Here is a 23253-nt window from a genome sequence, read left to right on the forward strand (position 1 = left end):
GTGGGGCGGTAGCTGGTGCTGGAATTATAGCCTGAGACCCGGTGGAGCACGTTGTGCCTGAGAAGTCTATGGAGGTGCACCCCACCTAAGTGTGAGGAAATCCCTCACCATATGGCGAGTGTCGCCACACTCAAAACAAGCTCTCGGAGGGTGTGACTGTTGTCACTGGCTCGAGCCAGGTCTGCTGGACTGGCCTCTGGGAACACCCCGTGTAGGAGGCACATTAGATACTGGCGATGCATAATAAGGCTCTTGGGGCCTAGAAAGGGCTGGAACACCACTGGCAGCTGGAAGAGCTGAATGAATGGGGCGACTCACATAACCCCTACCATGACGAGATACTGGGGCACGAGCACCATAATAAGAGCTAGACTCTCGAGGCCTCTTGGCCTCTCTCTCCTCTCTATCCCGAGCAAGCATGCCTTCCAATCTCCTGGCGATACTCACAACCTGCGGATAAGAAATATTCGTCTCCAACTCCCTGGCCATACTGATCCGAATACTGGGGTGGAGTCCCTCAATAAACCGACGAACCCTCTCTTGAACTGTGGCAACCAAGGCCGGTGCATGTCGGGCTAAATCACTGAAATGAACTGCACACTCTGACACAGTCATAGCACCCTGGCGCAACTACTCAAACTCCGCGCACCATAAGTCCCTGAGGCTTTGAGGGACATACTCTCTAAAAAATATGTTTGAGAACTGAGTCCATATAAGTGAAGCTGCCTTAGCCGGACTATCCAACTCATAAGCACGCCACCACTGATAGGCTGCTCCCTCTAAGCTGGAATGTAGTAAAAGAAACCCCACTTGACTCTGATACACCCATAGTACGGAGAATACGGTAACACTTCTCCAGAAAACCCTGGGCATCCTCTAACGCCAATCCACTGAAGGTAGAAGGGTGGTACTTCTTGTACCTCTCAAGTCTGAGCTGCTCAGCCTAAGAAGTTGCTGCCCTAACCTCGGGTTGAGCTGGAGCTACCGGCTGCATCGGTATAATCTCTGGAACCTGGTCGATCTGAGCCCGCTGCTCTGGAGTACCGGTGACGGGAGTCTGTGCTCCTCTCCCGGCCTGAGATGTGGCAGGAGCAAGTTGAATCAATCCAGCCTGAGCTAAGGTGCCGAACATGCTCAGAAACTGGGCTAGAGTATTCTGGAGGGCTGGTGCCGCAACAGGTACCTCAGGTGCCTGCCCTCCGACTGGAGCTACTGGAGCTCCTCTGTAGCAGCTCGTGTTTTACTTATAATATACTTATAATATAAGTATGATATGATATAGATGTGATTTAAATGAATTCCGTTTTCTCTCTATTAAAATAAGTACTTCATTAGATTTTTAATCATTTAAAACATTAATCATCTTAAGATAAAACTTTTTATTACATCACATACTAAAATATTATATATAAGATGTCAATTTATTTCTATTATAAAAATAAACAATAATATATTGGCCGCCAAAGAATAAATAATAAATAGTAAGTAAATTATTTATTATTTTCATATAATTTAAAACGTTATCCAGCACAGATAATATTACACCCCTCATCAAACTGGTTTGACACTGCTGAATGGGAAATCAAATACTTTTATAACAGGATGTTATAATAGAAATTTTTATTTCGAAAAAGATTAAAAATTTAATACTTACTTTACACAATTATCTTTCTTTGATACTTCGAACTCTATTATTTAGGACATAACATCAGACCAAATATTATTTGTAAATATTGAAATAACTTTCGTAAAATTAATTATTAGTTTACTACTTCATTTCAGTTTTAACTTGACATAAAAATTTACTATTAACAATTTTGTTTGAGAACATAGGAGTATTTCAAGTAAAATAATAGTTTTCACTCACGAGTTATTAATTTTTTCAAGTAAAACTCATGTACTAATATAATAGTTACTTTATTTCAACTTTAATTTCCAATATTGTTGAAATAGTGGTTGTTTCAACTGCTAACTAAATATTGTCCAAATGGGAAATAACAAGGACCGAAAAAAATAAAAGAAATCACCATTAACGGGTAAGAGTCAAGTGTTGAACAACAAAACTTTTGTCCAGTTCTCTGAGCTTTTACTTTAGGATCTACGACTACGAGGTAGTTAACAAATGGAAGTAGAGAACACTAATTGATCCAATCAGCTAAGAAGAGAAGAAATGTTAAAGGTAGCAGCTTTTCTTAGCTTAGTTTGGGCAGTGAGCCTCCTCTATGGCGAGATGTTCGCATTTTGGGTGCCTTATCTTTGGTCCTGTTCTTGGCCTCACCTTCCTCCTTCTACGGTAAGCCGAAGTACTATTCTAACTTTATAGCTCGAAACTTTGATGAAATAAGAATTCACTGACTTTACCTTTGACTTGAGCTGGATTTAAGACTAATTCATCTTAAGCAGCATAAATTTAGATCAGGAAATTACTCAGCTCCGCGTTTACTAATAGACAAGAAATTTATGCTCCCAATTGATCTGTTGAATTAGCTTATGCAATTTAGTTAAACCCACCTTGTCAACTGTCATCATCTTTAAATTGTACAATGTCCTCGCCCCCCCCCCCCCCCCCCCAAAATCCCACCTTTAGGACTCCATTTTGTACTTGTGCACTGCTTCCTTGCTATTGGGAGCAGTGAATGGTATTATCATTGAAAAATTACGCGACATAGCAAACATATACACTATATTTACCATTCGTAGCTATGCTTTCAGAAATAGCTTTGGATTTTATAGCAAATTTACCTGTAGAACTAAAACAAGAGTGTCACGCCCCGAACCTGGGCCTGGACGTAACAACAAGCTCACGTAGCTCAGTTGGTTAGAGCGTCCGCTCTTGAGTTCGACTCTCTTTTTGTATTTCGCACTGGTTGTATTCCCTGTGTGAATGAATACAGTCGATATAGGTTGTATCCTTTATATACATACTTGTATTTTGTCTTGGTTATATTCGTGGCACGGCGAATATAGTTGATACAAGTTGTATTCGTTGCGCGTACAAATACACTTGATACAGGTTGTATTCGTTGTGCGTCTGAATGCAAATGATACAAGCTGGTAATAATTGAACAGTAACTACGAATGGTAATTAGGCAAACTATTGTTATGTATGGTAATTAGGCTCTAATTGTAGTGTTTTATGAAAATTCCTCTATTTTCATTCTTGTGTACTCATTGAGATTCCAAGCAAGTCAAAGGCTCCTGATTGATCCAGCTTTGAAAAAAGGCTGGCGTGTTTAAAAAATTAAAAGGAAAATTAAGAAGTCTTGTGGGGAAGTTAACTTATACGTACATGTATGAGTGGTGGAATTTGTATGCTAAATACCTTCATGAGGAAATTTCTGTGGTTAATTTCGAGCAATAATTTGATAGCTCTAGATGGGGGAAGTTTCATAATACGCATTTGTAAGATTCAAGGCATGTATTGCTTTGCTGGTAACTTTCCCCTTTATGAAGTCTACTTCTTAATTATCTAAGTACTAACATGTGCATTTTAATGGCTTGTCCCCTTCATAAGCATTCAAGCTTTTTTTTAGTGCAAAAACTATTGTAATAGTTTTTCCTGCTTAGCGTGTGCCAAAACTTAGCATAGTAAGACACTTAGGGGGGGGGGGGTGCTTTTGGTTTTAGTTGTGCGGGATTATAATGCAAATATTGATTGTGTGGTGATTACTACTGAATAGATTGTTATGCGGCGATCAATAATAAAGAGATTCTTGTCTTTAAATAGTTTAATCCCTGCATTACTAATGCTTCTTATTCTACATTCTATCCCGTATAAAATAATACAGAAGTTACTGCATAACTTAGCCTCTCTACCCGAGGGTAGGGGTAAGGTCTGCGTACACACTACCCTCCCCAGACCCCACTAGTGGGATTATACTGGGTTGTTGTTGTTGTTACTGCATAACTTAATACGGGTTTTGCTTAATACCACCAATCAAACACTGTATTAGTTATTTGTTTTTTCCTTATGCAGCCAACCAAACACTGTACTATGTTATGTGGGATTTTGTATTATTATTGCTATACCATCAATCAAAATAAAAAAGACCCCTCAGGCATACTAACCTTTCTTCTCCTTGATTTTAGAGGGATGGAGTAGATCATCAACGTGACTATGTGAAAATTGCTGTTGTTACTGATCCTCAGGTATTCCTTCTGCAACTAAAGGTGGCTTTACTGTGCATATTTTATAATTTTTCTGTGCTTTGCAATTTTGACTTCATATTCACAAGATATCTTACATTTTGACAGCTCATGGATAGAACCTCTCTTCATCTTGCCCCGAAATCCCTTGCACTTGAAGCTGCTCAGTTCTATACAGATTTGTACATGCGTAGGGCATTCCTATCTTCTATTTTACCTTTCAAACCAGATGTGATTCTGTTCCTAGGTGATTATTTTGATGGTGGGCCTTTTCTGTCTGATGAAGAGTAAGTACTAATTGCTAAGTTGTATATGCTTAATGTTCTGCCTGAAGGTCTTTCCTAAAAAAAAGTTAAACTACTTTTTGGATTAGGATCAAAACCTGGCTTTGATAAACAAGTTCCCATGGCATTCCCCTTTTCACATTATTATCTGGATTAATTCAAGGCCCAATCCTATTAGTTGATCCTTCTAGAAAAGTCATGTTTTAGTTGTTTTCATGCATAACCTATCTGAATGTTCTCCAGTTATTCTTCTGCTTTGAGCTTTGATTTATTTAATTTGATAGATGGCAGGAATCCTGGAGCCGGTTTAAGCATATATTTAACATTGATATGCTTGAGCAAACTGCAAACATAAAGCTTTACTACCTTGCTGGAAACCATGATATAGGGTATGCTGCTTTTCACTCGCATATGCCAGAGGTGTGTTAACTGTTCAGATAGAGTTCTATACTCAGAACATATTATTTGAGTGTCTAAGCTAAATTTGAATTTAATATGCTTTTTGACTTGTTCATATCCCATTTCTTATCATGTATCAATTACTCATAAGCTTCTGGAAGAATGGAGATAAATCTTCTTCTAAAATGTTACATGAAACAAAACTATTATGTAGTGGATCATCGTGTATCAATTACTCATAAGCTTCTGGAAGAATAGAGATAAATCTTCTTCTAAAATGTTACATGAAACAAACCTATTATGTAAAGGATCATCGTTGTACGATGTATATTGAAGAAATGTTTGTTGGCGAGCTCCGGCTTGCGCGAGCTCAGTTACCACATTAGGAAATTTTGGAAGAAAACTTAGCTGTGAGCTGGAATAGTGTCCATGATTGCCTGTAGCAAGTTACCATGTTGATCATAATTATAAAGGGATTTTGACCCACCCAAATTCTCCACAACCAAAAGTTCTGATGAGTGCCATGTTTTCACATTGAGAGGATCTGGAGACAGCATCATCATCTATAGCAGAATAAGTTGAATAACTGGGATAATTCAATAGTTCATTGGGTTGGGTGACTGAACTCAATAATGCAGTGGTGATCATCCGATTACTCAGTACAGTTAACTAATTGATTATTCATAACATGAAGAATATTCAGAAACGGTCATCTACTTTTTGCTGTTGATGGTAAATTGGATGTGTTTATAGATGCTTAAGGAAACCCAAAGAAACTTCAATGCCTGTGGTATCAGTGCTTTGTTTCAATGAGCATCAAATGTCTCTATAGAAATCAACTTATGATTCTGACCAGAAGTTATAGTTTGCTACTAGAGTTCAAGGTTTTAAGCTATAAGACAAAATCATGCTTCCATTTGGATAGCTATTTTGTGATGTCACTTGCCTATGGATATCTGCATACTGGAAACTTTGACATACAGATTTTTGTGCATTTATTGCTCATGCTTGGTCGAAGAAGCAGAATATTCAGTATTATCTTTATTTTTCTTTCAAATATAATTTCTTAAATAAGGAAGTTTTCACATTTAGCTTTATGAATCTTTCATTTTTGGAGAAGGGATGACTGTCTTTACATATCATGACGGCCATCAATTTCTTTTTTTCCAATTTGATTTATCTGCAAATCAGTTGCGTCACTGTTTAAGGGATGCTGGTTGCCTTTCCCAGCCAAGAGAAAAGTGCTTATCTTCACTATGTTTTAAGACATAGGGAGCTTGGCAAGTTGCATAGTTCAATCAGCAATGATCCAGACCTACTTCCAGTCTCTGACATTTATATCTTGGATCTTTTTATCTGTTTTATTGGCAGTAGATGATTTCTTTAGATTCTTATGCTTAAAATATGTCAGCCATTTAGCAGTCTAAGCGTCATTTCCTCCTATTCTATTTCGGTTCTTATCTGTGTACACCATAATGCAGGTTATCAGACGCTATGAGAGAGCATTTGGTGCAAGGAACTATCAATTTACAGCTGGAAAAGTAGATTTCATCGCAATCGATGCACAAACCTTGGATGGTAATTTCACAATCTGCACTTTATTTGGATCTCTTTTTAGTATATAAAACTTTGGGGACTTCAACAGTTACTGTTTAGAGATAAACTATTCTCATTGTTTTCAGTGTCAAAGTTGTATCATCCATATTTGAGTGTTCAAGAGTATAGTAGCCTGATTTCTCTCTCTTATTTCAGTGCTTCCCAATTCGTTTGAATCCTTTTTATGTACCAATGCAGTGTCTAAAAAATGCTACTCCCTCCGTTCCAGTTAATGTGAACCTATTTCCTTTTTGGTTCGTTCCAAAAAGATTGACCCCTTTCTAAATTTGGAAATATTTTAGTTTAAACTTCCAATTCTACCCTTAATGAGAAGCTTTTATAACCACACAAATACTTTGGACCCTTTTCTGACATGTTTAGGACCACAAACTCCAGAAGTCCTATTTTTTCTTAAGCTCCGTGTCCAGTCAAACATGTTCACATAAATTGGAACGGAGAGAGTAATTCATTTATCTTTAGTTTTTTTACAATTTCGTGCCAAGTTCATGTCTTCCTCTTCACATTAGTTCTGGCAGTAATTAGTTCCATAAACCTCTTTTCGGACCGCTAGTGCAAAAGTTATTTTCTTGGGTGCAACTTTCTGGTACCAAAAGGGAAAAAAAAAGATGTTTGAAAATATTCAATTTCTTTTTTCTTGGCAAACTTAATTTCGGATATTTTCAACCAAACACCACCTTAATGATTTGCTTTTCTTCCTATCAGTTAGCATGAAACAGAGACTCTGTTGGTTCGATTCATGGTGTTGTTATTTTGAAAAGACTCACAGCAAGATATCTTGTCTCCAGGGAATCCCCAAAACAATGTAACTTCTGCCATATGGAATTTTGTCAAAAATGTCTCAGAGCGTATGTTCTGCCAATCACTATCCATCTATGTTTTGAATTTGGCTTACGTGTAAGACCCTCGGCTCATTTTGCTCTTCTCTGTGCAGATCCATCTTCGAATCCAAGGGTTCTATTGACTCATATACCATTGTATCGGCCAGGTCTAACTGCATGCGGTCCATATCGTTCATCATCAATCATTAATCAGGTAACATTTAGCCTTTCTTTGAAAAACTTAGCTTTTTCTATTTATAGTGGGAAGGATTTCCACGTCTGGAAACTGCCATTCATGTACCATTCCTCTCCAGTTAAGCGATTGAGTCTCGAGAGCCTAAATGATTCTTATTGAGAATCTCGAGAACCTAAACAGTCCTCAAAAATTCTTTTTCTGTTTGATTATTGCTATTTTGAGGAGAAAATTGTGATTTTTTTTGTAATATGGTTAATTAACATATCTCTCATATTTATAAATAAAAAATTACATATTTGTTATTTATTTCAGAGAATCAACCGTGCTGCTCGTGATAATGAAATATTGTAAGCTCTTAGTCTCACTGTAGTGGCTTAGTATGGATTTACCGTGTTTGTACGCATGGATGTTTATGTCAGACTTGGTTACAATTCCATTTGCAGATATCAAAATTATATTACTGAAAACGGAACAAATGACCTGCTTGAGTCTATCAAACCTGTAAGTATTTCTACTTTTTGGTATACTTCTTGTATACGGGAGTTTTTTCTCCCTTTTGATTAATACAATTTACCTTATCAAAAAAAAAAACCTGCAAGTATTTCCTTTCATTTTATGATGCACGTCCAAAACAAAAAAACAAATAAAAAAGGAAGAAATTTCTATGCATTAATTCGAGTTTCTGCAGGCACTAATTCTTTCTGGGCATGACCATGATCAGTGTACAGTAACCCACAGATCCAAATATGGTTCTGTAAAAGAGGTATTGTACCTTGTTCAATTGAAAAAGTAGTTTGTATTGACTAGATGGTGTTTGATTGATAGTGTTGTGCAGCACACTCTAGGGACCATAAGCTGGCAGATGGGAAATCTGTTTCCATCTTTCATGCTATTATCTGCAAGTAATCTTATCTTACCAGCCGGATCAATGGCAGAGGAGGCAATTTCCACCAAAGTTTGCTTTCTCCCTGTGCAGACGTACATTTATATTTGGTAATTCAGTATATTGAGATTAAAAAATATTTATCTTATAAACCTTGTTTCTTGTAATGTTAAAGGTTGTTTGTGGATGTGTCAGGTATCTAGTGCTGTTTGTCATGACCGTTCTTATTGCCGTCCTTTGGCCAACAAATGGGGTGCTCTTTCCACACTATCTTGGTGAATTTCTGAAGAATATTAGAAGTCTAATTAGTTCTAGCATTTCTGGAGGTGGGACAAAACTTAAAAGCGAAGATGAGATATATGAATATGAGGAGATTTGGGATGCAGAAGGATCGATGCACCTTATAAAGAAAACCTTTAAAGTTTCTTCTGCATGCTCAAGTGAAAGCGCTTTGGTAGAACGGTAAGTTTCTGTCAGCAAGGACCAGTACTTTTTCTATTTACTTAAGCATGCTTGTGTTACTCCTGTCTCAACATTCATCCAAGCTTCTCGAAGTTGCCTCCTAAATGATGAACGGTGGAACTTTGTTAGGATCCAGTTGTGCATTATCACTAGTCCCATGTACCTGTAGCAATCTGTGTCTAAGTCTACTGCCAATGGCGGAGTATACCATGCTGCAATTTGGCATGTAGTAGTCCTTCAATTTTTTCTCTTTCAGAAATTTGATTTTATGTTGTTGATTTCTGCATGATAAGAAAGTTATCCATGTGATGGTCACTTCAGTACAATGGTTCTCATTCTTACTTCTGTACTCTATGTGGTGCCTCTTTATTTTAGTTTATTTGATGGTCAAGTTTCATAGAAATATAAATTTTCTTCTTTGCAAAAGTTTAGATGCCTTTTATTCCAATGCAGGGGTAATGCTATCATGCGGTCAGTTGCCAGAAAACCTAATGCACAGGAAACAGATGCCTCAATTCCCACGGATGTGACTTTACATATAGGATTAGATGCCGCGGTAAAAGCACAGCCTCGGACAAACAAATCAAAGACAAAGATGGTAATTAGGAGATTGGTGCGGACATTAAGTATAATTATTATTGTTGCAGCTTTTAATGTCCCTCTATATATGATGCTTCTTTTCAAAGATTGGATTGATAAATGATGTTACTATTCAAATATGCCAGTGATGCTGGTTAGATTAGGTACTTCCCAATTAGCAGCTGTTACCTCTTTCACATGTTCCAGGTGTTCAGTTGCTCTGTTGATGTAATTGCCAATTGGTATTGTTGTTGTAACTGTTGTTGTTTTGACATATCCCTTAGTTGATCAAGTAATTAGTACCATTGAGGATTTGAGCAGAAGATTGGTTTGTTTACATAACATAACGATGCTATTATGCTATCCGAGCTATCTGTTCGAATTTGATCCCTCAGGAAAGTGGATAGAACGTTACAGCTTGTTTGGATGGTTGTTACATGTATATTGTATCGTATTATTACTTTAAATACAATGTTTGTTTTGATTGTTACTTAAATTTTATTGTATCGTATAGTTAAATCCGTCGTTACATAACGACGAAAAGTGCCACTTTATGGAACGGCCGATTCGGTATAGTCGCGTCGTTACCTTATTTATTTTTTCTCATCTTGCCCTTCCTTATTATTAAATAATCTTATTTTATCTTTTACCCTACCTTTTTATATAATAATTTTATCTCGTATCTTACTTTTTCTTTGTAATATTGCAAGTTTTATTCTTCATATTGGTGGTGCATGCCATCAACGGCAAATAATACAATCTATCCCAACATTGTATATATCAAAACAATACAGTGTAATACAATACATTATGAAACGGTGAATAACAACCATCCAAACAAGCTGTTAGTGTTGCACAATTTAAGAAGAGGTGATTGGCATACAAACTTCGCTTTATATTCTGCATACAAATTGGTGTAACAATATTACTTAAGTGAACAAGGTAAGGTAAAAGTAATAGAATCAAATTTATATAGGTAAATACAAGGAAGACCGTGCTCCAAATTACATCATTTAAAACCATGTAGCAAAGCCCAAGTTTCAGCCTCCATGTTGGTGTTCTGTCTAAGAAATCGTTCATAAGCAAAGACCAAATTGCCTTCATTTTCCTGATATTATCATCCCCATAAGTTTATAATATTTGCACCTGAGAAATGTGTAGCATAACCTTATGTCCTGAATTTTAAATTAGCAGCTCAAAATTTCAGGACACTAAGTCCTGAATTTCCAAATTCAGGATACTTAGTCCTGAAGTTTGGGTGAATTGGCTAATCTTTAAATACATTGTAAATTGTGAATATATTTTAAATAGCGGGCTTAAAAGTGGTTATTGCTGCGCTTCGCCCTATTTACCTCCAAGAGCACTTTCAAACATGGAAAGCGAAGGGGAATGACCATGACAGGTTTAAATGCTAAGGAAATTAATTATAGGCGGGAGTCAAAAAGGTTGTTAAGTTGGCTTAAAAGTGGACTATTTGGTTTGAAAGTTAAGTGGTGAAAGATGGTTAGCATTTATTTATGTACTTAATAAATAACACCAAAAGGCATATAGTAACAGCGACAATATTCCTTTCACAATAACCCCCATGATTCAGAAACTAGTCTCATAAGCCTACTGCTTTTTTCACTCTAAACTCTAAAGTAAGTGATCATATCAAGTTTTTTTTTTTTTTAAATATTTATTTAAATTTTGATGGTGTAAGAGTCATCTTCATACGCATAATAAAAGATGAATGTCTTACACTTGATTTGAAATTTCTAGGTATTATTTGTTCTTTTTTTCCGTGCCATTTACAGCTACAATCATATGCATGAAGTTCTCACTGGAAATAGCTTGTATTATTTTCTTCACACTTTATGGAGAAGTGATTTAGTGTGTGCGCGCGTGTGCGTGTGACTGTGTGTGTGTATCCATGTTTCTTTCCTCTTCTTATGCACAAAATTGTGCACAAATTGTAGTGTATGATTACGCACGGAGTTTAAGAAATAAATATATATTTGGCACGTACCAAAGGTACCCTTAGAACTTGGTTATGCCATGACATTTGTGTGGCGATAAGAGCATGTCATTGGGTGTAAAATGGGAAGTTCAAATTTAAGGAGTTTCTGAATATAGAAATTAAGAAAGAAAGAGTGCCACATAAATCGGAACAAATGGACTAGCTAAATATCATAATCGACCTGCATTAGATCAATCATGCTGGACATGGTAATGGAGTTTTTTCTCAATATGCTTTTATTTTTCCTCATCCTCAAAGATATTATTTACTTATTTGTAAATTTCAGTTTCCATAGAGTAAACATGGCTGAAGATCTGGAGAAACCATTGCTAGGTCCTGAAAATTTCATGAAGGAAGGGATTGATCTGGTAATTAAGACAACACTTGAGTTTAATAATAGTATCTCTTAACATTGATATATGGACACCTAAATAACTTCACAACTTCATTCCTTGCGTTTTTTCCATCTTTAGCAGTTCCATATTAATCGTATTCACATGACTTGTTGCAGGAAAACTTGCCACTTGAAGAAGTTTTCGAACAATTGATAACATCGAAGGAAGGACTTTCAGCTGAAGATGCAGAGCGACGACTCAACATTTTTGGACCTAACAAGCTTGAAGAGAAGCGAGTAAGTTTCTAAATAAGGACAATGGTACACCTTGCCAACTTTTGTGGTTTTTTTAATTAATACTATATTGCTGCACAGAAGAAAAAGATGAGAATAATGCGAATGCTAGCTATTTGTTCTAAAACATTTTGTTATCGTCGAACACTGAATAGAACTAATCATTAATAATGCTCTACTTCAGCTTTAATTTTAAAGTTGGCCTTTGAAAGTAGAATGCTTGTCTAGATCATAAAAGTGGTACTAATATAATGATGCAGGAGAACAAGTTTATTAAGTTTCTTAGTTTCATGTGGAATCCATTGTCTTGGGTGATGGAAGCAGCAGCAATCATGGCTATTGGACTAGCTAATGGCGGAGTGAGTTTACGTTTACTACAAATTGATTTGCAGTTGATCAGTTACAACTTTTCTTGCAATACTGATCTTTATCGGAGTATCTTTTTCGTTCATGAAATTTCAGGGGCAAGGTACTGATTGGCAGGACTTTGTTGGTATATTTTGTCTGTTGTTGATAAATTCAACAATTAGTTTCATAGAGGAAAATAATGCTGGAAATGCTGCAGCAGCTCTAATGGCACATTTAGCTCCTAGAACTAAGGTTTGCTCTTGTCACAGTGATCTTGTCGCGTTATACTAAATAATTAAAATGTAAAATATCCCCTTTCTGCATATATATATATATATATAGGTTCTTAGAGATGGGAGGTGGCAAGAAAAAGATGCTGCTATTTTAGTGCCAGGAGACATCATTAGCATAAAGCTCGGTGATATCATCCCTGCAGATGCTCGATTGCTCGAAGGAGATCCATTGAAAGTTGATCAGGCAATTCCTTATTCGACAAATAGTACCATGACAGCCTTTTAGTTTATTGGAATATGGAATTTGTTACTTAATTTTGTTACTTAAGTATGGTTAATTAATACGGTTTTCTTGCAGTCAGCTCTTACTGGGGAATCTCTACCCGTCACGAAAAAGACAGGAGATGAAGTGTTTTCTGGATCTACTTGTAAACATGGAGAAATAGAAGCTGTAGTAATCGCCACTGGAGTTAACTCATTCTTTGGAAAAGCTGCACATCTCGTTGACTCTACTGAAGTCAGTGGTCACTTCCAGAAGGTTAGAAAAGAAAATTCAGTGATACTTAGTTCTTTCTTAATTCTTCAATTTTGATAATTTCATGTTATGCTGAGAAGGAAGCCGAGAGTAGAGATAGAATAGAAGCTGTTCTACTCGAGTTTTTCCTGATTTAAAAGTTTGCACGCTTCACTGCAGGTCCTTGCTTCCATTGGAAATTTCTGCATATGCTCAATAGCTGTGGGAATGATACTTGAAATCATTATCATGTACGCTGTTCAGCGTCGTTCATATAGGACTGGAATTAATAACCTTCTTGTTCTCTTAATTGGTGGAATACCAATAGCTATGCCAACAGTTCTATCAGTTACTCTTGCTATTGGCTCCCATCGACTCTCTCAACAGGTACACAGTTGTGAATATTCTGAAAATGTCATGCAACTAGCCTATCTTCTCTAGACAAATAATAATGCATCACATCTCATCCGAAAGATCTCAAGAGCTAACGTGTAATTTGGCCTTCGGACTGTACTCTATAATAATTTTTTTACTTTTTGTCCTTGTTAACTTCAGGGAGCTATTACAAAAAGGATGACTGCAATTGAAGAGATGGCTGGTATGGATGTACTCTGCAGTGACAAGACAGGGACGCTGACCCTGAATCGCCTCACTGTCGATAGGAATCTCATTGAGGTACACGACTTTTTCATCTGACTTCTCTTCCTGTGGATTCTTTAATCAAAACCTTTCCTAAACAGGTGTTCCAAAGAGATATGGACAAAGATATGGTTGTATTACTTGCTGCTAGAGCATCAAGATTGGAAAATCAGGACGCTATTGATGCAGCAATTATCAACATGCTTGCTGATCCAAAGGAGGTGAAGCCTAATGCCCTCTGGGGACCTCATCATTTCTTTAGCGACGGAGTTTCTTGAATAGCTTTTAGGGCATTACGACAAAAATTATAGTTACATTCGTATATGCAGGCGCGTGCAAATATCAGGCAAGTGCATTTCCTTCCATTCAATCCTGTGGATAAACGGACTGCAATCACTTACATTGATTCAGATGGCAAGTGGTATCGAGCCAGCAAAGGAGCTCCTGAACAGGTGCTGATGTCATTTAAATGATTAAGGTTTTTGAGTTTCTTATGATCAGTTTGTTAACCTCCTTTCTCAAAGCAACGGTATCTCTCTAGCCTAAGTAACTGGCACCTAATATTTGATAATCACATTAAACTTACATTATTAGTAGTTTTCCGGGAAACTGTTTTGAGTTATTACTAATTGCCAAGAGAAAATTAAAGCAGAAAGAAGCTATAAAATTTGGCCATATTTTCTCTTTTCTCAGCCAATGGATGCATGTCTGTAGTGAATAATATAAGTTTCCTTTCTGCTTATGTTTCCGTCTCCTTGAGAATTTGGTATGATTATTGCCCTTATAACTACCTCTATTTCATGTTTGCCTTTTCTCCTGAAACTCAGATACTGGATTTGTGCCAAGAGAAGCAACAGATAGCTGCAAAAATGCATGCAATCATTGACAGGTTTGCCGAAAGAGGGTTACGCTCTCTAGCTGTTGCCTTTCAGGTAATGGTTTTCCTTGTCTATTTACTATTACAACTTACAAGTCACTGAATATAGTTACTACAGTTTGCCATGAAAATTGAAGTGGAGATTAGTAAGTATGTAAAAACATTTGACAAAAACAAATTATGCAAATGGAAGGTTGATCTTTGTATTTATTGTATCAAAACTAGCCAGATACATGAGCCAATGTATAGGATTTTATGATACATTCCTTATTCTCAGCATTACAATTATCCTGTAAGAAAGATTATATCTTCTATATGCTATGAGTATTGTAGGAAATTCCAGAAAATTCGAAGGAGAGTCCTGGCGGGCCTTGGGCATTTTGTGGATTGCTTCCGTTGTTTGATCCACCAAGGCATGATAGTGCTGAGACCATCCTCAGAGCACTCAATTTAGGAGTTTGCGTTAAGATGATTACAGGTATATAACTTAATATTAATCGGCTAATGTGCACACATAATAACATGGTTAGTTCTCATATTTATCATGGTTCACCTAATTGGGGAAAGCAGAAACATGTCAAATTTCATTTTACTTTCTTTTTAGCAAACTTCCTACAATCTCTTCTGAGGAATACAAATGGCATAGGCATGGATATTTACGATGAAGTATATGATGACAGGAGAAAAAGTTATAAAACAAAGATTAGAACATATAAAAGAAAAGCGAAATAGAAGAATAACATTAGAAGAACATTCAATGTTCATGTCCATGACATATTTTTCTTTTGAAAAGTAAAAGACTATTTAGGCAGCTAGTAGAACAAGTTCTATTTTAACTTGTTTTATGCCCAGAACAGGTGACCAGTTGGCCATTGCAAAGGAAACAGGCCGACGACTTGGAATGGGAACAAATATGTACCCCTCATTTTCATTGTTTGGTCGTGACAAGGATGAAAATGAAGCTTTACCAGTTGATGAGCTCATTGAAAAAGCAGATGGCTTTGCTGGTGTATTCCCTGGTAATTTCGACTAAGTATAACAACGTTGTTCTATACCTAATTCCCCTTAATTTCAAAACAGTATTGTAGCATCATCCATTCTTCAAGTTTAGAGTAACTTCTCCTTCTGCTTCTGTTTTAGTGCTATAGCTGTTCAAAATCATTTTCTGTTCCATGTCAATTATTCTTCCCATATTATACGCAGAACATAAATATGAGATAGTAAAGATCCTGCAAGCGAACGAGCACGTAGTTGGAATGACTGGTGATGGAGTAAATGATGCCCCAGCTCTCAAGAAAGCAGATATTGGTATAGCAGTCGCTGATGCTACTGATGCTGCTAGAAGTGCTTCTGATCTTGTCTTGACTGAGCCTGGATTAAGTGTGATTGTCAGTGCTGTTTTGACTAGCAGGGCTATATTTCAAAGAATGAAAAATTATACAGTTAAGTCAAATCCACAATTTTGTGTGTTTTCGATACACCTGTCTAGATCTTATTTGCTCTCTTTGCCGTTCTAACTTCATTTAATGGGTTGCTACTCCTAATAATGCAGATTTATGCTGTCTCCATAACCATACGAATTGTGGTAAAGCATCGAGTTCCTGTTAACTGTTTTATTTTTAGCTATTTCGATAGTCTTAACTTTATGATCATATGCGATAAACCTTATGTTTTCTGCAGCTTGGTTTCATGCTTCTGGCACTAATATGGGAATATGACTTTCCTCCATTCATGGTACTGATAATTGCAATCCTAAATGATGGTAAGGTTTTATCCTATGGCTATTTATTTTAGAAGTTCATATTAAACAAGAAAGATAACTAAGGGAGCACCAAAATCAAAATCTTATACGAATTTATTCGGGGAAGGGAGCCTTGGCGTAACTGTTAAAGTTGTTGCCATGCAGTGGCGGACCCAGGATTTTGTGCAAGCGGGTTCAATCTTAGAAGGACATAACTTTAGTCGTAAAATAGTAGTTATCAAGTGGGTTCAAATAAAATATTTATACAAAATTTACGCAACTTTAATCCTAATTTATACATATACACAGTATTATTTTTTGATGAAGCGGGTTCAGTTTGCCACCACGTGCGTCCACCACTGTTGTCATGTGACCAGGAGGTCACGGGTTTGAGTCGTGGAAAAAGTCTCTTGCAGAAATGCAGAGTAAGGCTGCGTACAATAGACCCTTGTGGTCCGGCCCTTCCCCAAACCCAACGCATAGCGGGAGCTTAGTACACCGGGCTGCCCTTTTTTTTATATGAATTTATTCGGGAAGGACTTGTTGTAATCCTTATTACCACACATAGTTCCTCGCTTCTGTCTGTTTCTCCTTAGACTTACACCTATCTGAAAGCATAGCAAGGTCATGATGCAATTCATATTTTTCTCTGCTTTATTGATAGGTACTATCATGACTATTTCGAAAGATCGCGTTAAACCATCTCCAGGACCCGACAGTTGGAAGCTTAACGAGATCTTTGCAACTGGCATTGTGATTGGCACCTATCTTGCTTTAGTTACTGTGTTGTTTTACTGGCTTGCAGACAGCACTCAATTCTTTGAGGTATCATTATTCTTAGTTTTTCTAACTTCAGTTACTTCGTTCAATTACTTAGTTAACTATTTATTACATGTAGACTCACTTCCATGTAAAATCTATAAGTGGAAATACTGAAGAAATCTCAGCAGCCATATATCTGCAAGTCAGTATTATTAGCCAGGCGCTAATATTTGTCACGCGCAGTCAGAGTTGGTCATTTATAGAGAGACCAGCGCTTCTTTTGATGTTTGCATTTGTGGTTGCCCAACTGGTAAGGGCTACCAAATTTATAACTCCCAACTCCATTCATTGTTTGAGTTTAAACATGTTGTTTTTTGTTTGTACAGGTTGCTACCTTGATAGCAGTTTATGCACATATTGAATTTGCGTCAATTAGTGGCATCGGCTGGGGATGGGCAGGAGTCATATGGTTATATAGTCTTATTTTCTATATTCCCTTAGATATAATTAAATTCATTGTTCGTTTTGGTCTGACTGGAGAAGCCTGGAACCTACTTTTTGATAAGGTCAGCAGAAAATTTTTGGATTTCATTGTCATTAGATGCAAAGACTATGATTTCTTAGTTTACAGTCATTCATTTCTCTTTTCTTTTTTGATTTGGATAGACTGCTTTTACATCTAAAAAGGACTATGGAAAGGAAGACAGAGAGGCCAAGTGGGTGCTTTCTGTGAGAACTCTACAAGGGGTAATATCACCTGAGTTTGAAACTAAAAGCAGGGGACCTTCTATGATTGCTGAACAAGCTAAGCGTCGAGCAGAAATAACCAGGTCTCCTAAATACATTGTCTTGACAGATCTTATCCGCATCCGGCGTTAACATCAAACCAATGAATGAAAGACAGGTGTCTTGCATACACACATTTTTCACTTAGCCATGGTTAAATGACATGTAGTCTCACCAGGGGCGAAGCTACACTCTAGTAAGGCCCTTCGTCAGAAAATTACACTGGGTATATAAGTAAAATATTAGGTTTTAGAGGTATATAACATAGATTGAACACCTTTTGTCGGGAATTTTTTTACTTCTTTCAAGTTTGGACACACTTAGGAAAATTACTGGCTTCGTCACTAAGTCTCACGTTAATTTTCAACGACTAAGTTAAATTTCTTGGTTCGGTAAGGTTTTACCTTCTCTCTATTTGGGACGTTGTGCTTTCAAACTGACAGTTGAATGCACTGCTTGGCTGATCTTCTATGTGTATAAAAATTTTTGCAGGCTAAGAGAGTTGTATACATTGAGAGGTCATATTGAATCAGTAGCAAGACTTAAGAATCTGGACTTTAACAAAATTCAAACGGCTTATACAGTTTGAATCTGCGAGCAACAGACCCCATCTCTTCCTATAACAAACTTATCTAATGATGCTGTCTCAGAGTAAATCTTATTTCATGCGTTCCACGAGAGACATGTCAAGAGACAATGATGTTCATGATCTTATGTACCAACCATGTCGAGGGTGTTTCTAATTGAGGTTTCTACGAGGGAAGTCAAGATAATCCTGGGACATTGTGTCTTGCTTTTAATTTGTTGTACCACTTTATATGACAGCTAAAACCAAATCAAATCTGTGATAATAAAGCTCCATAATAAGGGGCATTTAATCTGTTTACTAATTCAGTTTCTGAAATTTCATAATCTTTTGGCAGATTTTCGGAAAGAACAGTTTTCTCATTTTATTTTTAAGGCAGGTAACATCCAAAAGGGAATACTGATATATGGATGTAAACCATTTTGAACATTTTAGTTTCAGTTTTAACTGATCACAGATAAGTACTTGTTTCCTGGCTGAAGATTTGTAGAATAAAAACTCAACTGATGCAATTCATCTTCATATTCAAACATATCTAACATGTAATCATTGAAATAAGATTTATTCAATAATGTTACAGGAACAAATCCAATCTACAACCCTTTGAATGTCATCTTATTAATACATTCAGTCGAAAACTCATAACTGGTGCAACAATTCTTGCATTACAACACCTAAAATTGATGTGTAAACAACAACAATAATATGCCCAGTATATTCCCACATGTGGGGTCTAGGATGGGTAGTGATTACAAAGACCGTACTCCTACCTTATTAACATATAACATTATTCAAGATAACAAAAACTCTAATGAGTTTATTTTCAAGACATAAATGCTAAAAGAGACCTTCAAAATCAACAACATTTGATACTAGTGCTGCAGTACAAAACTCATAATAAAATCAACCTTATCGATTCATTTCCATCAAGTAATAGTAATTTCTAAAAGGATGACATTTGAATACTTCTCTCCCTTCCAAGTCTTATGGAGTTCACATAATCAACTGGACTGTGAGCAGAAATGCCTGGAACAAAAAGGCCTACAAACCGAAGCAGTACTGAATCCCAACTCTCCTTGTACTCTGATCCATATATGTAACCATTGGTGAAGCTTCTAATGAACTCCCAACCAGCATTCAGATACACTGGTAACACGAATCGCAGCCCAAAAAAGTTCCTGTTTGGTTCTTCATCTACTTTCTGAGAGATGAAAAGTAAATAAATTTACAGCAGCATTCAGAAGACAAAAAAGGAGATAAATGCAGACAATAAGGCATTGATGTTTACCTGCTCAATGTATAAGCTGTTGTAATACATGCAAATACCAAAATGCTTATACAGGAATGTTTTATCATCATAAGGTAACCTCGGAACAAGATCATTGCAATAAACAACTCTAAAGTACTTAGGCACTGGATGTTCCAAATGTGCTTCCATAAACTTCCCTAACTGCCTATTCCCGATCCTAGGTTGCCCGTACGTGTATACACCCAATAATCGTTGCATGACTTTCACTTCCTCGTGCATCACTAGCATCGTAGGAAATAGTATAGCCAACGCTCCTCCTAAGCTATGACCTGTAACGACAAATTTAGCATTCTCGTGCTCCTTTAATAAACTTTTGAGTTTGTTTCTAACAGCATAGTAAGCGGTCTTGTTTGGCGACTGCTCTGAGTCGGAGGAGGATTGGTCTGATCCACTGTTTGGATCAACATTCTCTGAATTGGTATATTTTGCATTTTTAACGAAGAGTTGTTCGTGAAACGTGGACGTATTTCCTCTGTTTCCTAAACCTAAAGCCTCTAAAAATCCCATGTGTACTTTTCCCAATTTCGGAATCTCATACCAAGAGTAGTCAAAATCAGTGATCCAATCATCAGCATCAAATGGCTCTGTACCTCTAAAGCTGATCAAAATCAAGTTTGCATCTTTTGGCTTATCGCATAATATAAATACTTGTGTGGACCTCTCTTTCTGGTAATCTGTCCCAATAAACACACAGAGGAAGAGAGCAAATATTCATACAATCACAAGTGTTAAATCTTTTGAAAATTAACAATACAACTTGAGTTCTCACCATTCCAGCAGTTGTAAAAATCAACGAAATGCATCTGTTTTGTGGGAAAGAATGTAAACATAAAGCATCATCTTGGATCAGCAAATGTAAAAATAGTACCACAAAAATGGTAAAGAAAATAATAAACAAGCTAAAGTATACCTTCCAGTGAAGATTTACAACATCCCTAACAACTGTTTTATTCTCATAGGCTAACTTTGAAGCCATCATACATAGGTCCATAAGAGGTCTGTGTCCGAAATCAGGTTGATCAATTTCCTTGGTTAAAATTTCAGTCTTGTATAAGTTTATGCGCCCATCTACATGGCCAATACTACTTATGAAAGTTTCAGAACCTCTCTGTGGTATAATCAGCTTTCCTGTTTCCTTGCAACATTTGTACTTTAGAATCAGAATTAGAAAAGCTACTTTTATATCATTGAAAGCAAAATCGGCACCAAATGGAACGTGTGATATTTGTTATACAACTCATGAACAAAGATTCTTAACTCTTACTGTAAATCCTCAACTACATAGCACTATATACATGTAAAATTATATAACAAACACACAAACTAATTCATATATTCATGTAAAGTTTGTGTGTGGGGTGTATAAGTGTATCAATATATCTACATATATTAAATGAGCTTAGCTTCTATACATCAACATTAATGTAAAACATTTTTTTTACGCTATCGGGTCACTACAGATAACTATAATCATGACAAATTACTGTTGAACTAGTTACTTGGAAGAAGGCTACTTGCAGGTAGAATTGTCGAAATGTGTGACCATGTTAGAGAGTCACACACTTTTATTTACTTAATTTTGTCTTCAACACGCCTACTCACGTGCGGGCTTGATTCTTAATTTTTATGAGCCAAGCACGTGAATTTTTATTTTGATATTGGGTGGTGGTGAGACTCGAACCAGGATCTCTCTGTCTACTCTAATACCATGTTGAAATGTGTGATCACACGCTTCAACATAAATAAGCCGGTTAAATTGCACTAACCATAAAAACTCTTTATATTCTCAATATATAGTCCGCATTAAACATATACATGCATACCTAATAACCTAAAGATGTACATGTATGTATATATAAGAGCTTCAAGAAAAAGGAAAGAAGTGAATGAATATGGAATCATTACCATGCCAGATATTGTAAAGTAAGCCAAGAAAGCTGCTGCCATTGAGAGAGAAGAGATTCAGCATAAACTCCAGAAAAAAGCCAGTCCGTTCCATTGGCTTGCCAAAAACCTTCAATATCTTCCTCACTAAAATCGACACAAATATAACCCATCTATGATCTGCCACCTCATCGTCGTCGCGCAGTAACTCTTCTTCTTCTTCAACTACATGATCACCGGTACTAGAATATTCAAGAAACTTAGCACCACTTTCTTTATCTCCCCATACGCCGAAGCGTATGAGGTCCCAGATTCCTCCATTTTCGAACTTCACACTCAAGAACCGAACATTCTCTGTAATAGGGGCCATGTGGAGAATTAAACACAGTCTAGTCCAGTCAACTTATTAATTTTTTGACTGTTCGAAGAAACTAATAACGTACTATTTCTTATGAATTTCTTATGATGATTAAACATGAATTTATGGTACTTCTGTGGAATGTGGATAAGTCAGCAGTCACATGTAGTAAAAGTATTTAATTTATCTTGCATTACAATTTACATATGGTGATTATTGAAAGTGGAGTGGGTCCCACCTTCAGACCCACAGGATTGAGATTAGGGTCCCACCTTCGGACCCTTCCCTGCCATGGGCAGTTAAAAACAAAATAAAAATTGTTCGACAATAACACACAAAATATATATCGTTTTAATAGGTGAGTACCTCTTTTCTCTTTTTAAAGTATTTTTCGTGCCTCTCCACGCTATGTCAAACGCAAAATCAAGAGAGGAAAGTGATCTTCTATAGCCAATAATTTTAGTAGAAAAAAATAACTTTTTACAAAAAAAAAAAATGGAATGCTAAGCCCTTTGGTCGTCTTGAATTATTAAAAATATTTTTTGTTGAAAAGGAAAAAAATAACGTCTATCAGTTTTTAGGTAAAAGTTTCTTATTAGGAGTTCTATCTTTTGTAAATATTATTATTTTATATAACAATATTTGATTGGATGCAAAATTAAAAAAGAACGAAGGATTTTTTTATACAAATCAAAGTATTCTTACAGTATGAAATCTTAAACGGCGAAGGGCCAAATATACCCTTGTACTTTCGAAAATGATCTAAAAATATCTCTTGTTATATTATTGGGCTATATATACCCTTCCCATCATACTTTGGAACAAATATACTCTTATTTTGGATGGAGTGCCACGTGTCAGAACCAGATGAAAACGACCCATTTTTTTAACCCGATCCGTTTTAAAAAACCCATCACCCGACCCGTTTTATAATTCAGTTTTTTTTTAAAGCATATATTTTGTAAAAACTAAAAAAAAAAAAAAGGAATTTGTAAAATATATATTTTTAAGTCTTTTCAGTTTTTTTTAAGGTATTATTGAAAAAAAAAAAAGGAATTTGCAAAATATATATTTTCAGTTTTTTCAGTTTTTTAAAATATTTTTTTTGTAAAAACTAAAAAAAATAAAATTTGCAAAATATTTTTATTTTTTTAAAACTAATACATATATAGTCCACTGATTTAGGAGAGTCTTTTTTTTTTTTT

The 23253-nt window shown here is 36.2% G+C and overlaps 3 protein-coding genes across 6 annotated transcripts; 2 read left to right on the forward strand and 1 right to left on the reverse strand.

The window, feature by feature from the left end:
- Positions 1–1978: 1978 nt before the first annotated feature.
- On the forward strand, positions 1979–9875 carry LOC107768876 (uncharacterized protein C630.12). The gene is made up of 13 exons (XM_016588037.2): positions 1979–2293; positions 4090–4149; positions 4255–4433; positions 4715–4850; positions 6311–6407; positions 7232–7291; positions 7378–7478; positions 7773–7807; positions 7904–7961; positions 8149–8223; positions 8296–8453; positions 8539–8805; positions 9259–9875. Exons 1-13 carry the CDS (start codon positions 2171–2173, stop codon positions 9506–9508), a joined length of 1599 nt encoding a protein of 532 aa, XP_016443523.1. The 5' UTR covers positions 1979–2170; the 3' UTR covers positions 9509–9875.
- Positions 9876–10913: 1038 nt separating this feature from the next.
- Positions 10914–18835, forward strand: LOC107768877 (ATPase 10, plasma membrane-type-like). Of its 3 annotated transcripts, none has more exons than XM_016588040.2 (22): positions 10914–11024; positions 11670–11751; positions 11895–12014; positions 12272–12370; positions 12474–12611; positions 12702–12836; positions 12951–13130; positions 13287–13493; positions 13662–13781; positions 13847–13966; positions 14075–14197; positions 14573–14677; positions 14956–15100; positions 15480–15641; positions 15826–16064; positions 16175–16207; positions 16303–16384; positions 17028–17188; positions 17262–17435; positions 17512–17691; positions 17792–18029; positions 18404–18835. In XM_016588040.2, the coding sequence occupies exons 2-21, from the start codon at positions 11686–11688 to the stop codon at positions 18002–18004; spliced, it is 2802 nt and encodes a 933-aa protein (XP_016443526.2). In that variant the 5' UTR covers positions 10914–11024; positions 11670–11685; the 3' UTR covers positions 18005–18029; positions 18404–18835. The 3 variants fall into 3 exon arrangements, with proteins under 3 accessions (XP_016443526.2, XP_016443525.2, XP_016443527.2); XM_016588039.2 differs by having other exon boundaries at positions 17792–17955; XM_016588041.2 differs by lacking the exon at positions 17262–17435 and having other exon boundaries at positions 17792–17955.
- Positions 18836–19372: 537 nt separating this feature from the next.
- LOC107768878 (triacylglycerol lipase OBL1-like) lies at positions 19373–22201 on the reverse strand. Of its 2 annotated transcripts, none has more exons than XM_016588042.2 (5): positions 21712–22201; positions 20717–20934; positions 20576–20609; positions 19786–20480; positions 19373–19698 (listed from the first exon to the last, which is right to left on the reverse strand). In XM_016588042.2, the coding sequence occupies exons 1-5, from the start codon at positions 22058–22060 to the stop codon at positions 19441–19443; spliced, it is 1554 nt and encodes a 517-aa protein (XP_016443528.2). In that variant the 5' UTR covers positions 22061–22201; the 3' UTR covers positions 19373–19440. The 2 variants fall into 2 exon arrangements, with proteins under 2 accessions (XP_016443528.2, XP_075087233.1); XM_075231132.1 differs by having other exon boundaries at positions 20717–20941; positions 21712–21890.
- Between the last annotated feature and the right edge of the window lie 1052 nt (positions 22202–23253).

This window comes from Nicotiana tabacum, chromosome 15 (assembly GCF_000715075.1).
Source record: "Nicotiana tabacum cultivar K326 chromosome 15, ASM71507v2, whole genome shotgun sequence".
NCBI lineage: Eukaryota > Viridiplantae > Streptophyta > Magnoliopsida > Solanales > Solanaceae > Nicotiana > Nicotiana tabacum.

Excerpts from the sequence above, each read along its gene's own strand:
- LOC107768878 (XM_016588042.2), bottom strand. The coding sequence starts at position 22,060 with ATGGCCCCTATTACAGAGAATGTTCGGTTCTTGAGTGTGAAGTTCGAA. Across the intron at positions 20,935-21,711 it reads ACTTTACAATATCTGGCATG|GAAAGCTGATTATACCACAG; the intron begins GTAATGATTCCA and ends GCAAGGAAACAG. Across the intron at positions 20,481-20,575 it reads TTTTTACAACTGCTGGAATG|ATTACCAGAAAGAGAGGTCC; the intron begins GTGAGAACTCAA and ends TTATTGGGACAG.
- LOC107768877 (XM_016588039.2), top strand. The coding sequence starts at position 11,686 with ATGGCTGAAGATCTGGAGAAACCATTGCTAGGTCCTGAAAATTTCATG. Across the intron at positions 12,371-12,473 it reads TTGGACTAGCTAATGGCGGA|GGGCAAGGTACTGATTGGCA; the intron begins GTGAGTTTACGT and ends ATGAAATTTCAG. Across the intron at positions 13,131-13,286 it reads TCAGTGGTCACTTCCAGAAG|GTCCTTGCTTCCATTGGAAA; the intron begins GTTAGAAAAGAA and ends GCTTCACTGCAG.
- LOC107768876 (XM_016588037.2), top strand. The coding sequence starts at position 2,171 with ATGTTAAAGGTAGCAGCTTTTCTTAGCTTAGTTTGGGCAGTGAGCCTC. Across the intron at positions 4,150-4,254 it reads CTGTTGTTACTGATCCTCAG|CTCATGGATAGAACCTCTCT; the intron begins GTATTCCTTCTG and ends ACATTTTGACAG. Across the intron at positions 7,808-7,903 it reads GCTCGTGATAATGAAATATT|ATATCAAAATTATATTACTG; the intron begins GTAAGCTCTTAG and ends TTCCATTTGCAG.